The sequence below is a fragment of the Chiloscyllium plagiosum genome, chromosome 28 (assembly GCF_004010195.1).
Source record: "Chiloscyllium plagiosum isolate BGI_BamShark_2017 chromosome 28, ASM401019v2, whole genome shotgun sequence".
NCBI lineage: Eukaryota > Metazoa > Chordata > Chondrichthyes > Orectolobiformes > Hemiscylliidae > Chiloscyllium > Chiloscyllium plagiosum.
The window spans coordinates 18,580,324-18,595,730 of NC_057737.1; the positions used below are offsets into that span (position 1 = coordinate 18,580,324).

The following is a 15,407-nucleotide window of genomic DNA, read 5'->3' on the forward strand; positions in this document are numbered from 1 at the left end:
GCTTATGCCCGAAACGTCGATTCTCCTGTTCCCTGGATGCTGCCTGACCTGCTGCGCTTTTCCAGCAACACATTTTCAGCTCTGATCTCCAGCATCTGCAGACCTCACTTTCTCCTCAAAGATTGTCACAGAAAGTCAAGTCTTGTCCATTGTTAACAATTTGATAAACATTAATTACTGCTGTCAATGTTCAATGTCAATTATGTTGACCATTACAAGTGTGGAGTCCCATTCTTGGAGATTTTTTAAAAAAAAAGTTTAAAAAGTTTTTTTTTCCTTTTTCTCTAAATTCAATCAATCATTCTTTCACTTCTCTACTATGTGCAGATGCACAAACCTGAAATATTAATTTTTTATGATTTGCTGAGCACATCCAGCATTTTCTGCTTTTATTTTAGATTTTCAGCCTATACAATATTTTGCTCCTTGGCTCTCAGTGCAGATAATTTCAATGTACATTTCCTTAAAAAATTACACTGAAGCAATCAGTTGCCTGTTGACCCAAATCCCAGAGTTCCCTTACTGAGTCAATATCAGCTCCTGTGTTCAGCAACTTATAGGGACATCAGTTGGCCACTTTTCCCCTTCAGCCAACCAGTGTTAATCTGGGACCCAACTTCATATATGTTCCATGACCATAAACATTGTTGGCAAGCAAAAATCTACCATTCAGTTCTCAAGAACTGATCTAGCATGAATTGATGATTGCAGAAGAGAATTCCAAATTTCTATTGCCACTTAAATGTGGAAGTTTTAAAAAACGATTTACTCCAGAAAAGGTCTGGTTCTAGTTTGCAGTCTATGTCTCCAGTCCTAGAATTCCCAAATTTCAGAACTAGATGCTCTCTACCAACCCTGCCTGTTCCCCTTAGTAATATGTTATTATAGGTCTTACTGCAGTTAAACGATCAAGTCTAAAGTGCAAGTCATTTATTGTTGAGGTTGAGGAGCCTCTGTCCTATTACAAGATAATAATTACTTCAGTTTTAAAAACAAGAAAAATAAAATGGGCCTTACCAATGAGGTTGACAAGCATATCCCACTGGCCTCCATCATTTGTAGGATGCATTAGCAAATATTGCAAAAGTCTACCATCGAAAGGTTCTTCCTTCTCACCGGTCCTCTGAGCAACCTCAATGAATGCATTCAAGAAGTAGTAGCAACGCTCAATCTGTGAAGAAGGAAATATTTACTTATGTTCAAAATTGCTGCAATGGCTCAACATCACAGGTTTTTACAATGGCCAAGAATATCACTATAGTGGGCAGCACGGTGGCACAGTGGTTAGCACTGCTGCCTCACAGCGCCAGAGACCCAGTTCAATTCCCGCCTCAGGCGACTGACTGTGTGGAGTTTGCACATTCTCCCTGTGTCTGCATGGGTTTCTGCCGATGCTCCGGTTTCTTCCCACAGTCCAAAGATGTGCAGGTTAGGTGAATTGACCATGCTAAATTGCCCGTAGTGTTAGGTGATGGGGTAAATGAAGGGGAATGGGTCTAGGTGGGTTGCGCTTCGGCGTGTCAGTGCGGACTTGTTGGGCCGAAGGGCCTGTTTCCACACTGTAAGTAATCTAATCTAAGATACACTACCTCAAACCTTCCTTATCTGTTGTGCACTCACTTGACTCCTACTTTCACTGTACTGTTTCCCAGAGGCTAGATAGCACCAGCTCAGAATGTGGTAGACAGCAAGTTGAAGCTTCTACCATCATTCTTCAGGCTGTAGTACGTGTGCAAAATCACATGTTACCAAACCACCTAGACTCCCTACACCAACTCATGTGAATCTTTGCATGGATTCTCTAAAGCATGCAAAAATTAGCAGTTGTACAACGTGCAAAATCTCTGCAGGAATGTGATACCACCCAAAACAAAAACAACAGTTCATAAATAAACCTACAGAATTTTAAATGGTAAATGATACTCTGACACATAATTCAAACCCTGAGACAGACAGAAGAAAAAAGGTTTAAAATTGAGGACCCCAGAGTTTATAGAATAATTTGCGAGAATTACAAATTTTTTGAAGGATTTTGTGTAAATACGTACAGCATAAAATCAAAGAACCTAAATTGTAATCTTAACTTGATATCACTGTAACGTATCTGAAAAATTTGCATCGGGGTACTTCTTTATTCTCAAGCACTTGCAAGGTTTAACATTAAATAGATAGTTAAACATTTAAAAAAAAGACAAGTCAGTGAGCTTCCACATATCACTTGTCATATCTTCATGGTTACTTTATACTGATTCTAGGGATGTAAACAATACACTACACAAATTACACAAGATTATATTGCCTCTTTCCAAAGCATTTCACTAAAAACATTAGATACATTTTACGGATACAATGATTTTTAGGGTACCTTATCCCAGAAGAACAAGTAGGATTGACTGAACTCAAACTCTTCAATGTTAAATTTCTTCATCAATGGAAGCCGCATCACATTGAGGCAAGAGAAAATCCAACACCGCCCTAAAAAAAGGTTAATAGGAATAATCAGAATCTTGCAGAATAATGGAGGATGAAGAGTGAGGAAAACAATGAAAAATTGATCAGTGTGAGCATCCATACTCAGATGGGTTATATTTTATTTATCAAAGACAGGAAAGTGTCAATCAACAACTCTGCTTTTTCAGAAAGGGAGCGAGGCTGGAATTCAAAGGGAAACCCATCCCCAAACCATTCATGCCCATGTCTGGGTGGGTGGTTTCAAAGAGCTATCAGTATGAATCACATGTTGACCTCTTCAATCAGGTTAGGTTGAGTTAAACTGACAGAGCATTTTTTTTAAAATTCAAAAAATATATAAAGCTCTAAAATCTAACAAAAAAAAAGGAATTGCTGTATCATCCAAAAGATATTGCAGAATATGACACTAAGTCAAAAGAAAAATCAGCCAGAAATTTCCCATTTTGGGCTGAGGTATTTTGTTGAGCGAGATTCATGGAGCCTGGGTGGCTGTGACTCACAGCAACCTTATACTTCCACGACTCACCTCTTTAATTATGCAGCTGGACTCTTCAGTGCCTCCTTATGGAATCAGATGTGCTTTACGAGTAGAAGGTGCAAGTGCTCACCATTGCCAGGACCCCGTGGTGTGCACCATGTTAATATTATGTTAAAAACAAACTGCACACCACTTCCAAGGTTGCAAGTCAGGAGCTGGCCTGTGCACTGCAGTGCTTGACCATTATTGCCAAGGATAGGGCTTGGAAAGGAAAACCTGGACTTTGTTTCATGGAGAGGGAGCTGGATCTCTGGTGGACGGTATGGTGTAGAGGATGACAATCATTTTCCTACTGACTGTCACAGGAGGCCACACACACTGTCTGCAGCCAGACAGTGGCTCGAATCAACGCTGTGTCCCTGTTAGTCAAGGATTCTGACTAGTGTCGGAAAATCTCATCTTCTCTCTGCTACCTCTCCCTCACAGGGCTATCACTCACTTCAGGTGAGCCACTGCTCACACATCCCATCAAGGCTCAAAACCGACAACTCTCACTATTGTATGCATCATGTACTCTTCATTAAAATACTAACCCTACCTGCCATCTGCATTTCCCACACTCTCACTGGGGACAATTCCCCATCTCTCCTGCTCATGCATCACCAAAAACTGCTCTTCAGTCCTTTTCCATCATAATCAATTCCTCTCAGTCTCACTGCAAGAAAAAGATGTTCATCCAGGTTGATGCCTCCAAAGCACCCCAAATGACCTTCCTATAGTTCTGGTCTGGTAGCACTTGGCTTGCAAGATTGACCATGGCCCAATCCTCAGATGGCAAGGGCACAGATCCCCAGACTCTGGTGAGACTAAGCCCCTGACTGAATGTGGCCAACTCACTGAACTGGAGTCAGATGAACTCCCTGACTGACCGGTGGCGGTACCCCCAAGCTGACCATAGAGCCCTTCATCCCACCAAGGACGGTTCCTCTTCGACTTTCAGACATAGCCAATTGCCTTGAATGAACCTGCTTCAGACATGCTCTCAGGGAATGATTTCAAGATTCCAATCGCTTTCTGTATAAACACTTCTCCAATCTGTCTCAATGAAACTTCTTGTGACTCCTTTCTGGACATTCCCAAGTGTCTTGTCATCTTTAAAGAAAATGTAGTGCTGGAAACTGCACAATCTGCCAAGAGGCCAAGCCAAAGTTCCATACAAAGTCAACTTAACCGCCTTGCATTTGTACTACATGCCCTTCTTAAAATAGGATACAGTTTGCTTTATAATCATACTCAGCCATATTTAATGACTTATGTACTCATACCTAGGTCATTCTATTCCTGAACCCTCTTTAGAACCGTATCAGTTTTATAAAAAAATTGTTTTGCCATGTTCTTCACAAGTCTTTGCATTAAATTTTATCTGCACTTGCTTGCCCACTCTGCCAACCTATCCAATGTTCTTTTGAAGTTCTACACCATCTTCCTCACTGTTCACATTGCTTCCAAATTTCATATCATTCACAAGTTTTGAAATGGTGTAAACTGGGTATCGACATCAGTAAGATTAAAACACCAACCTTGAGGAACTTCACTATCGACCTTCCTCCAGTCATACACCATTCACTGACCACCTTCCTGTCACTCAGCAAATCTCAGATCTATTTCACTACTGTACTTTTTATTTGTGACAATACTGAGGTTTTCAAGAAGTTATTTTGTCCTAGTTTCTTTTGAAGACAGGTTGTAGGGCAGAGACAACTTTAGTTTCTCTAAGAAACTAAACAGCTTCTGAGGTCTTGCGTACGGTTTTTTTTAAAAAAGATGGAGCAATGGAAGCAGCCTGGGTGTGGCCAGCTCTCACATACCAACAGAAGATATCGGGAGCTTCAGTGAATGTCTCCTAGCTGCTACTCTCTCTGAATTTTCCCTTGATGTTTCTTCTTCCTGGATTGCAGAATTGCAAGTGAGAATGGGACTCTGAATTTTCCATTTTTTTGGCCAAGAGGTGTGTTTACAGGATGTTATTACATTGGCACAGTTAGTTAGTATATATCTATTATTCTCTTAAGTTTCCAACAGAGTTAAGTTATTCTAAATTCCTTTCTTTGGTTGTATTTTAACTACATAAATTGTGGTTTGCTTAACAGAGTAGTTTGACCAGTCACATCGCATCGGGAACAGACACTTCATGTTTGTCTTTAAAATAAGAAAAAAGTTAGGGTCGAGGCTACCTTCTTTGTATATTTTGGGAGGTTCTGATCCGGTCCATAACAGTCCCATAAGTTGTAACTGACCCTTATTAAAAATGTTATTGCATTCAATTTGGGGAGGGAGAAGAATCAATTGAACAAGTCTTTTGTGTTCTGTAACTTTATAGAGAGTATTCACCCCCGTGAGCTGTTAGTTTACTATCTGAGAAACAAAAGCACTAGCAGATTTCACTCCCTTATTTCAGTGGTGAATACCTGTCTCATTCTTCAAATAACCCAAAATGCATTCCTGACGGACTCACATGCATAACAAGTTCATGAGACACTTTAGCTGATTCACACAGATCACATAGCAAACTTTTCTGCTCATAATCCACAATGTCACATCCTCAGAAAAGCTATGAGTGCTGCCATGGGATCTTTGCTTTTTAAGGACTTGACAAGGCAACAAGTTCAGGTAACTTAAAATCCTTCAAGCTTCACTCGCCTGTTTGGCATAATGTGTGCCCAGCATAAGGATAATGCTTGAAGTGGAACTTCGATTTGAACAATGCCAACATGAACATGGCTACCGTAGTCATCACAGTGACTAAGGTTAGAGACAGAAAATCACAGGCCAGTCCCTATGTTGAGATAACAGGGTAAAAGGCTAAATCCACACAGACAATATGTTTGCTGAGCATTTCTAATACAAAAATCTCAAATAACAAATTCTGATGAGCTGTAACTTGGGTAATTAAAATCAGTTTTAACAAAACATATACCATTCAACCAAGTGATTCAATTAGTAAATGCTCATTGTCTGTAACTGGGTTAGGGACAAAAAAACTGCAGATGCTGGAATCCAAAATAGACAGACAGGAGACTGGAAGAACAGTAAGCCAGGCAGCATCAGGAGATGGAGATGCCAATGTTTCAGGTGTAATCCTTTTTCAGAACTGGAGGTGTGCTCCATTGCTACAATGAAGCACACCGCAAATTAGAGGAACACCACCTCATCTTCTGCCTGGGCAGCCTGTAGCCCGGAGGACTCAATATTGAGTTCTTCAACTTCAAATTCCCTTCTCATTCTCCGACTCCCTTCCTAGCCTCTCCCCCTCCCTTCCACCAATCGGATTCATTCCTCCCAATGACCGACCAGGTCATACCATCGACCTGTCTTCACCTATTCCCGCTTCAACACTCCACCCCCATACTCCTTTTATCTGCAGCTCCCCCCACACCCTCCCCCAGTGCTGAAGAAGGGTTACACCTGAAATGTTGACTTCTCCACCTCTTGATGCTGCCTGGCTTGCTGTGTTCTTCCAGCCTCCTGCCTGTCGACACTGTCTGTAACTAATGGTGAAAACTTCAAATTGACGGGTAAGTTAAAGTGCTGGATTTGAAGAACAAATTTAGTGAATTATTGTCAGCATTAGATCTGACGCTTATTAATTTGTCTACCAGCATGCAAGGTGATCCTTAAATGGTAAATTAAAGCTTTGCTGATGAATTATTACCCTTTATCAAAAATCACAAGACATCAATGCTCTAGCACCTGAGCAGAAGTCTTAAAATGACCTCACACCATAAAATGAAACCCAATAGAGACCTCAAGATTAGTTGCTGAAAGGCAGTTAGGAAAACATTGTGCCAATAGATAGCAGTAAATGGTAGCCCAACCACTGTATTGGCTACTTTCAGCCAACACCCTCCTCCCATCGCTTAGGAAGTCTAATCAGTGTGACCAGCAAAATGTGTTGAGGTAGCTGCTCTCAAATGACAATAACAGAGCTACAATTAGCCCCATCACCTGAAAAATGACATGGGAATGAAAATGGCCACTGCTTCCTATGTGATGTCACAGTATACTAACTCCACAGAAACAGGGTTCATAACCTATCAAATTTATACCATTATTTTCTTCACATGCACCATTTAGTATCAACTCTCTATTTCGCACACTTCTAGTTTCCTGGAATATTCCAGTTAATTACCTTTCAAAAATATTAATTGCCCCCGTGCTAATAATGGCATGTGGCATTGTACTTTGCAATCTCATCATCCGGTAGGAAAGACTTTATCTAATCTCTCCCATTTAATTCCTCAGCGAGTGTACAGGTTTGCAGCCTTTATTATCAGCTTGTTGACCAATGTGATTATCTTCTATTATCTGCCATAACATAGCCCTTAAAGATCTCAATGCTTTCCTTGTCACTTCCAGTGTTAAGGCGTTCTAATATATGAAAGCTCTCATTGTGAGTACACATTTTATAACCTATTGCGCATTTTCTCCATTGTTTCTGTAAACATACAGAGGTGTTGCACAAGTCCAGAGCAAATGAAGTGACACTACCTTGCTTGTGCTTTCACTAACCAAACACAAGTTTGCATAGCTTTGGTGGGCAGAACTGAGATTAATTACTAATTACTCATTTTATTGGTCACCATCCTGACCTGGAAATATATCACCATCCCCTCAGTGTTGCTGGATCAAAATCCTGAAATTCCCTCCACAATAGCATGGGTCTACAACAGCACATGGACTGCAGCAGTTCAAGAAGGCAGCATCCGATCATCTTCTCAAGAGCAACTAGGGATGGATAATAAATGCTGCCCAGCCAGCAATGGCCACATCCCATTACTGAATAAAAAGGGAAACATAGAAATATCTGCAAAACGCTTCACCCCTCACACAATCCTGTCCTTATTCCTACAACTGGAGCATTGACTCTGGAGGTTTGTAATCACGCTGGTTCAAAAAAAAGGCCAAGTTCCCTAAGTAAGTTACAATAATGTTTTGTGTTTAGCATCAAGAATATTTGCAACTGAAGCTAAAAATAATGGGAACATAGGAAAAAAAGAGCCGGGGGTGCAGGGGAACGTTCGACCCATTGAACTTGCTCTGCCATTCAACAGATCATGGTTGCTCTTCTACCACGAAGCATTTTCCCAGACTATCTCCATATTCCTTGATGTCTTGATTTTTTTGGGGTTGTAGGAAAAAAAAAGCCTGGATATTAAGAGATGACAAATTGTTGAAGGCTGAGCTAATTGAAGATGTGACAAAGCCCTGTACAGCTTCAGCACAAGCATTTTGTACCAGATTCAGATGGGGTTGAACAGAGTTCACTACATTTTAAGAATATTTCATAAAGGAGGCAAATAGTCATTCTTACATTAAAAGTCAAATGCTGCTGAAATACTGAAATAACAGGAGATTCTGGAAATACCAGCAGTAACTACAGACAGAAACTAAAAGTTAACTTTCCAGGTCAAGAACCTCACATTAGGTGCAGTTGGCAAATATAGACACCTCCTTTTGATAACATTGGACACAGAGGTATAATCTTTTCTCCCAGAACACTTATATAAACCAAGGCCACAGCTGACTTCAGCACTCATTGCGAACCATTTGTCAGTGGCTGGGGAGGTCTATGTTACTTAAAATCAACATATTGACTTTAGAATTCTTTCCCAGACAGTAAACAGCAATAGGGAACTAGAGATCTACAAGTGTTGGAAAGACGTTCAGCAGTACAAGTAGGATCATAGAGTCATAGAGATGTACAGCACGGAAACAGACCCTTCGGTCCAATCCGTTCATGCCGACCAGATATCCCAACCCAATCTAGTCTCACCTGCCAGAACTCGGCACATATCCTTCCAAACCCTTCCTATTTATATACCCATCCAAATGTCTTTTAAATGTTGCAATTGTACCAGCTTCCACACTTCCTCTGGCAGCTCATTCCACACATGTACCACCCTCTGCGTGAAAACGTTGCCCCTTAGGTCTCTTTTATATCTTTCCCCTCTCACCCTAAACCTATGCCCTCTAGTTCTGGACTCCCTCACTCCAGGGAAAAGACTTTGTCTATTTATCCCATCCATGCCCCTCAATTTTGTAAACCTCTATGAGATCAATCCTCAGCAGCCGATGCTCCAGGGAAAACAGCCCCAGCCTGTTCAGCCTCTCCCTCGAGCTCAAAACCTCTAACCCTGGCAACATCTTTTTAAATTTTTTCTGAACCCTTTCAAGTTTCACAACATCTTTCCGATAGGAAGGAGACCAGAATTGCACGTAATATTCCAACAGTGGCCTAACCAATGTCCTGTAGAGCCGCAACATGACCTCCCAACTCCAGTACTCAATACTCTGACCAATAAAGGAAAGCATACCAAACACCTTCTTCACTATCTTATCTATCTGCGACTCTACTTTCAAGGAGCTATGAACCTGCACTCCAAGGTCTCTTTGTTCAGCAACACTCCCTAGGACCTTACCATTAAGTTATATGTCCTGCTAAGATTGCTTTCCCAAAATGGAGCACCTCCCATTTATATGAACTAACCTCCATCTGCCACTTCTCAGCATACTTGTGTTGCATAATTAGTATGATTTAGGATATACTTACAATAAATATCAACTCATTATTATCACAAAGCATTTATTGGACATAAAACTTAAATATTCCAAGTAAAAGGTTCAGGTCTCTGTGTCTACCTATTGCAGAATAATTAATTAAATGATAGTTACCTGTATTTTTCTGGTTTGTAACTGGCTTTCCTTCAGCAGGAATGACATGTTTGAACACTTGCAATGTTTCCTGAACAACTTTTCTCTGAAGGTAAGCTTGCAAAAGATCACCGCTGGTTGCAATATTCTGCGCGAGGTTATAATGTGGCACATCATTGAAGTTTTTGGTGAAAGCCACCAACTTCTCTGGACAAAGACCTATGAAAAGTATCAAAAATGACAGTCAGGTTAGATGTCTTGCAGAAAAATGCATAAAGTTCTTTCCAACACTAGTTAACAAGCATTGGATTTATTGGTTATATTCTATCACTTAACTATAGCAAGCATGGAACTATGCTCTGAATGTCATGCTAAGACTGCACAATGGTTTTGGATCTTGGAATGATGCAAACCAGATTAAGTTTCTTGAAATGGATGGGCAATTCTTTTGCAATTTTAAGCATTTAGTACAGACCTAGGTCTACCAGGATGGCATACTGTGAAACAAAGTGCTTGAGAAATTCAACAGGTTTTGAAGCATCTGTGGGGAGAGAAACAGAGCTAACATTTCAAATCTCATCACGGTTCTTTGAAATAAATTTACATTTGGAAGTTTGGATCAAGAGGTTGCCTGTGTAAGATTTTCTACCTGTACCAAAATTTCCACTATATGCTGACATAATTCTATCCCAATGTGAACGTATTTGGATCTATAGATAGATCAACTGTAGCTAGCTTCTAACAACTCACATATAATAACCAAATGCAACAACATTTAGATCCGATTTAACTTTAACCATTCATTCAGATTTTAAAAAGGCTGGTACCAAATGACTGAAAAAATTACATTTACTTATAAATATCTTTCATTAGCATCTCAATAGACTACTTTTTTTCATGATGTAGCTGATATATATTTCCAGGGTCTGCCTTTTATTGCTAGGTCACCTGAAAGCACAGTGACCTGCAATGACTTACTGCTGACCATAAACTTCACATGATGTTTCAAGTTTTTTTATAGTCATAGAGATGTACAACACAGGAATTGACCCTTCGGGCCAACTCGTCCTTGCCAACCAGATACACTATCCTAAATTAATCTAGTCCCATTTGCCAGCACTTGTCCCATATCTAAACTCTAATCTCTTCCTATTCATATACCAATCCAGATGCCTTTCAAATGTTGTAATTGTACCACCCACCATCATTTCCTCTGGTAGCTCATTCCATACACGCACCACACTCTGCATGAAAAAGTTGCCCGTAAGGTCCCTTTTAAATATTTCCCCTCTCATGTTAAACCTATGCCCTGTAGTTCTGGACTCCTCTACCCCAAGAGTTATAAAATAAATACCTAGTTCTAAATAAAACAAAAATATTTGTTGTCAGAAAACTTTGGATTTAATTAGCAACAAATTTTGGAATGAGCAACACCTTACAAGAACCATCACAATATACAAAGGAAAAATTTGCAATGCTTGCAATGTTGCTAGATGGAAACAGAAGGTTCCAGAATCAGCCCTATAGCCTTATCTTGGGCCACAATCTCCCCCAGGACTGCTTTATCAGGAACAGTGCCTTGCAAACTGTTGATGCACATTCATAAACGTAGCCTCAGTGCTGCCTCTCCCACTAAGACAACACTCATCTGTCAGTGCACTATAAATACATTCAATTGTCCATGTGTCTGTCATGAATTCTATAGAAAGGTGGTGTCTTCTGCAAAGCCAAATAAACAAATGACTGCATTTCTTAGCACACTGAGAATTCCTCCACATTTTGGAAATGATCAATGGTTGGGGAAGGAAGTGCGGGAGACATATCAAATTTTATTAGACTACATTTTTACATCTAACAAAATAAATGACTCAAAATCAAATGATCTGAAACATCATATGAAGAGCGTGGCCAGCAGGTCACTATGATCTCAGGTAATCTAATAATAAGTCAGTCATAGTTTGGAAATATTCAACTGCAAAAAAAAAGTTATCTATCAAGTAGCATGATGAGACATTAAAGTTTTTTATATAATTAATTCATTACTAAGATTGTTGTGCAAGGAATATCTGGGAATTAAGAGGTAAGTAAACTAGTTTTTTTAAAAAAAAACTAGTTGCTACGAGTATATTTTTTTATTTTATTCAAAGGTCACATAATAGTTTATAAGGACTACACCAATGTTAAACTGCGAGCATGCATTGCCATTTGACAACCAGATTGTAACACTGCGATTTGAGATTGATGTGATACTCCCTACAATGAGGTGTAAACAGGCATGCAAGTGTCTATCCCCTTAACTGATCAGACTGACAAAAGTATCAATATGCATTGCAGTCTGGAGCAGAAAGTTAATATTACGACATTTAATTCAATGTCAAATTATATACGGAGAACAAAAAAGGAAAAAAAAATGGGATTACGAAGCAGATAAAAAAAAAAGGAAAAGTACCTCTAAACTTTATAAATTAAAAGAAACAAACTCCACACATCCGGAAGTTATTCTCAGTGTTTGCAGACGTTGCTTGGCAATAATTAAGATTTATCACACGGTTAAATGTTTGCTTGCACGGGAAGAAGCAGGCTGTAACTTGTTCTGACAAATTTAAGGGATTAAGAGAAGCTGGTAAATTCTTAAAAGTTGGAAACGAGTATGTCTAACCAGAATCCCACATCATTCATTACTCAGCGAGTCAGGTACAGCACATGGGGAAATCTCGGAAACACGTCTGAAGAAAGCTCCAGCATTTTGTTTCTGAAAGTGGGATTCTTTCAAACCTCTCGGAACGCCAAGATCTATGAGTGTACAACACCTTCATACTCTCAATGTATCAGAACACCGGGCCCGCAGAGATTCCTGTTCAAGCATAACTTCACAGTGTCGCTGATTGAAAGCAACTTCCTCACGTCTGCACTGAATGCTGTTGCCTCGCTGTTAATTCTAAATCTGGTCTGACCCATTATGCATCACATGGAGAACCACATCCTAAAGAGAATGTTCCTCGCTCCTATTCTTTCTGTCCTCAGATGATCCCAGATCAGAACACTTCCACTCCCCCTCCCAACTTCAAAAGATCCTGATAACAGAGTTGCAAATTGACCAGCTGAAAGGAAGCACTGCCGAAAACTAACTTGTTCCATACCCCCACCTCTCTTTAGTGCTCTAATTTTTTGCTCTTCCCCCCCAGCGTTATCCCTTTGAAAGCTAACGCCACTGGCCGTTGCAAAAAAAAATGAGAGCGATGCAGGTTCGAGAAGCAACAGTGCTCCGGGAATTCAATACAAAGAAAATGCTGTATCCCCCGACAAGTCTGAGAAATGCTTATTACTGCCTGCAGGCCTTAATTCTGACTCAGCATTTGCCGAGCTCCATTTGCAACAGAAGCAGCCGGTCTGCCGGGGTAAAGGAAAGCAACATTTGCAGCAGGAGCTGCCATTGACACAAGCACATCTCCGCACACACACAGACAGACACACATATAGAGACACACACAGAGATAGAGACAGACACAGAGACAGGGAGCAGGATCAGGGATGACACAAAGGGGTGCCTCAGTTCCTGCTGTCTAACACAGACGGGCTGCGGACAGGGACTGCCACTTGGGCTCGGAGAAGGGGTTCACCTGCCGGCATCCTATAACGAGAGCAACTCAAAAGATCCCTTCTTGCAGGAGACGCTGATTTCCTCAACTTTAAGGAGTCCGAACGGCTGCAGCGTTTTACAGGAATAACCGGAAACAGGAAACTGAGACAACTTGAGGCACTGGAGAGGTTTGAGTGCAGCCTGGTATCTGTCAGGAGCTGGTTGAGCCCCGGAGTCTATTTAACTGCGGGGTGGGGACCACCTACACCGCCTTTACTTTGGAAATGGAGCTCCTATCATTTCGCTGAAATGGCAAAGACTGAAAATACCCAACACTGTGGCACACCCTCACGACAGAATGTATTCTGTTTGTGTAGAGGCTGCATGCACTTTGCCTGCGGGAGATAACATAAAACTTTAACAATTCAGTGTTACTTTAACACAAATAAACCTTTATCCATAACTAATTGCAAGAATCGACAAAAAGTAGGCATTTATTTGATCATTTTGAATGCTTTTGAAGGATACTCCCATAATAGGAAGGGCGGAAAGTACTTCCATTCATTCGCATGTACTGGAGCTTCCAAAATTTCAAAATTTTCCAAGGATCATTTCCATTCCATGGAAAGCATATTTCAAACCCAGCTGAGTATTAGGTCGAACACTGGCGACCAGGAACAACCCTTCACAGTGCAGGTAGTAGGAGGGGAAAGGAAAAGCTAAGGCCACAAAGTAGTAATTGGAACTCGACTCACATTCATAAATACATTAACAATTTGCATCATCGCCAGTCGGACTGACTATTACTGTAACTGCAGCTACAAGCATGAAGCTATGGAGGTTATCCATACTGAGCGTCACTGCTCCTTCCCTAACACCCAGTGTAGCACAACATCTTCCCATGGGGGTATCACTTGCTGTAAAGCTTATGTAGCTGTATAATAAATGTTAATATTAACCATGGGAAAACTGAAGAAAGAGCAAAGAAAGACCCTGCAATTGTTGCTGGGACTAAACAAAGGCTGCTTACCTTTCCAGGAACATCAGATTTACAGTCAATCAATGATGATTTCACCCAACTCAGAGCTAATAAATACTCTGTGACTTGTTGTGCCTGATACTACATTGTTCTTAGATTAGATTACTTACAGCGTGGAAGCAGACCCTTCGGTCCAACACGTCCACACCGACCCTCCGAAGAGCAACCCACCCATGAAGGATAAAAGGGTAACTAGGGAGAAAATAGGGCCCCTCAAAGATCAGCAAGGTGGCCTTTGTGTGGAGCCACAGAAAATGGGGGAGATACTAAATGAATTTTTTTTTAGATTACTTACAGTGTGGAAACAGGCCCTTCGGCCCAACAAGTCCACACCGACCCGCCGAAGCGCAACCCACCCAGACCCATTCCCCTACATTTACCCTTTCACCTAACACTACGGGCAATTTAGCATAGTCAATTCACCTAACCTGCACATTTTTGGACTGTGGGAGGAACTGGAGTACCCAGAGGAAACCCACACAGTCAGTCTCCTGAGGCAGGAATTAAACCCGGGTCTCTGGCGCTGTGAGGCAGCAGTGCTAACCACTGTGCCACCGTGCCGCCCACATTTTGCATCAGTATTTACTGTGGAAAAGGATATGGAAGATATAGACTGTAGGAAAATAGATGGTGACATCTTGCAAAATGTCCAGATTACAGAGGAGGAAGTGCTGAATGTCTTGAAACAGTTAAAGGTAGATAAATCCCCAGGACCTGATCAGGCGTACCTGAGAACTGTAGGAAGCTAGAGAAGTGATTACTGGGCCAGCAATTGTATCATCAATAGTCACAGGTGAGGTGCCGGAAGACTGGAGGTTCCCCTGATTAAGAAGGGCGGTAAAGACAAGCCAGGGAATTATAGACCAGTGAGCCCAACCTCAGTGGTGGGCAAGTTGTTGGAGGAAATCCTGAGGGACAGGATGTACATGTATTTGGAAAGGCAAGGACTGATTAGGGATAGTCAACATGATGAGGGCAGAGCAGTAGATGTGATCTATATGGACTTCAGTAAGGTGTTCGACAAGGTTCCCCATGGTAGACTGATTAGCAAGGTTAGATCTCATGGAATACAGGGAGAACTAGCCATTTGGATACAGAACTGGCTCAAAGGTAGAAGACAGAGGGTG

The 15,407-nt window shown here is 41.0% G+C and overlaps 1 protein-coding gene across 1 annotated transcript in view; it reads right to left on the minus strand.

Moving 5' to 3' along the window:
* blmh (bleomycin hydrolase) overlaps positions 1-13,572 on the minus strand; it is a 91,588-nt gene extending 78,016 nt beyond the window's left edge. The window contains exons 1-4 of the mRNA XM_043718428.1: positions 13,282-13,572; positions 9,683-9,880; positions 2,366-2,475; positions 1,018-1,171 (exon numbers count right to left, since the gene is read on the minus strand). Of these exons, the coding sequence (XP_043574363.1) occupies positions 1,018-1,171; positions 2,366-2,475; positions 9,683-9,880; positions 13,282-13,291 (472 nt within the window). The 5' untranslated portion in view covers positions 13,292-13,572. The remainder of the gene's footprint in view (positions 1-1,017; positions 1,172-2,365; positions 2,476-9,682; positions 9,881-13,281) is intronic.
* Positions 13,573-15,407: the final 1,835 nt, after the last annotated feature.